The sequence below is a fragment of the Poecilia latipinna genome, unplaced genomic scaffold (genome assembly GCF_001443285.1).
Source record: "Poecilia latipinna isolate Pla-1442-1.1 unplaced genomic scaffold, P_latipinna-1.0 Scaffold1714, whole genome shotgun sequence".
NCBI lineage: Eukaryota > Metazoa > Chordata > Actinopteri > Cyprinodontiformes > Poeciliidae > Poecilia > Poecilia latipinna.
The window spans coordinates 85,100-86,529 of NW_015114330.1; the positions used below are offsets into that span (position 1 = coordinate 85,100).

The 1,430-nt window shown below is 38.6% G+C and overlaps 1 protein-coding gene across 1 annotated transcript in view; it reads left to right on the plus strand.

Moving 5' to 3' along the window:
- tecpr1a (tectonin beta-propeller repeat containing 1a) overlaps positions 1-1,430 on the plus strand; it is a 26,317-nt gene that overhangs the window by 18,016 nt on the left and 6,871 nt on the right. Inside the window, exon 19 of the mRNA XM_015060435.1 lies at positions 798-972. Within this exon, the coding sequence (XP_014915921.1) occupies positions 798-972 (175 nt within the window). The remainder of the gene's footprint in view (positions 1-797; positions 973-1,430) is intronic.

The following is a 1,430-nucleotide window of genomic DNA, read 5'->3' on the forward strand; positions in this document are numbered from 1 at the left end:
TTTTATATTTATTTTTGTCAGATGGTGATGACAGCGTTATGGGTCAGGTCGATTAAAAATGTAATTTTTTAAAAACTGTTGCAACTGTGTGCCTGCACCTTAGCATCTTTTCATTTTCAAAACATTATTTGTCATATTTACATAAATAAGTTTGAGATATAATAAAAAAAAAATTGGGAAAAATTAAAACCCATTTTGTCACTATTCTCAATAATCACTGATTTGTTAAAACTGACGCTGTCATGACAATATGGTTTGAAACCGATAATCTGTGAAAAAATGTATCTTCTCTCCTCCCTCCCAGTGCTAACTAGAAACAACCAGTCAGAGCCAGGAGGAGGGTCTAGCTCTGTCAATCATACTTGTATATATGCTGCTCCTCATTGTCCTCTGCTAAGCTAAAGCTTCTTCCCGATAGCAGTCTGCCAGGAATGCTAAGGCTAGTTAGCATTGTCAATGATAACAGAGGAGCAGTTTTCCTGGAACAGTAAGTTGCTTCTCCATTAGCACATTGACCATTGCATACATGAGTGTGATTAACAGCACTAACCCCCTCCTCCTGACTCTGATTGGTTGTTTTTGTTGGGCAGCAGTATATTTCTTCAGACAGCATTAGCAGTATTTTCATAGATTGCCTGTCTCATGTTATATTGTCACAACATGGTAACAGTTTTAATAAATATGTAAAAAAAAAAAAAACATTTTTAAAAAATAAAATTTACATTTTTTAGCTTTAACATAAGCTTCCTGCTTATGTTAAAGCTTCCTGCTTCTGTTTTATTTCCCCCATTGCATAGGAAGTGTAAATTGACAACAACAGGACCTTGGCGGGAAATTCCACCAATCCCACTGAGTGATGTCACAATCCTGCCTTGTGCTGCTCAGAGCAGCGTGGATACAGTTCCTGTGTGGGCCATCAGCAACAAAGGAGACGTCCTGTGTCGACTGGGAGTCACCCTGCTGACACCTGCTGTGAGTTACTAATGTGTAAAATTACACTCAATGCACCAGCCTGACACCTTATGGGTATCCATAACAACCACTTCAATGAGAGTTTTCTAACTCTCATTGAATATATGAGGGTAATATTACTGTTAAAGGTTACTGTCTGCTCTCTAAATGCTTTAATCAGACATTAATGGCAGAAAGCTCTGGGGCAAAATGAGGGAACGTAGATTACAGTAACCAGGTGATCAAATGATATTTGGCTAATAGCAAGACAGCTCCAAAAATGAGAAGACAGTGAAAACCGTTCAGTAATTTTGTCACTCATTATACAGAGAGTAAAATAACTATTTAACACAGGGGTGTCAAACGTATGGCCCGCGGGCCGGAACCGGCCCGCCGAACGATTTAGTCTGGCCCGGGGGCTAAATGCATTATCATTATTCATGAAAAAACATATACTTCGTTTAATTGAAAATCTGCAG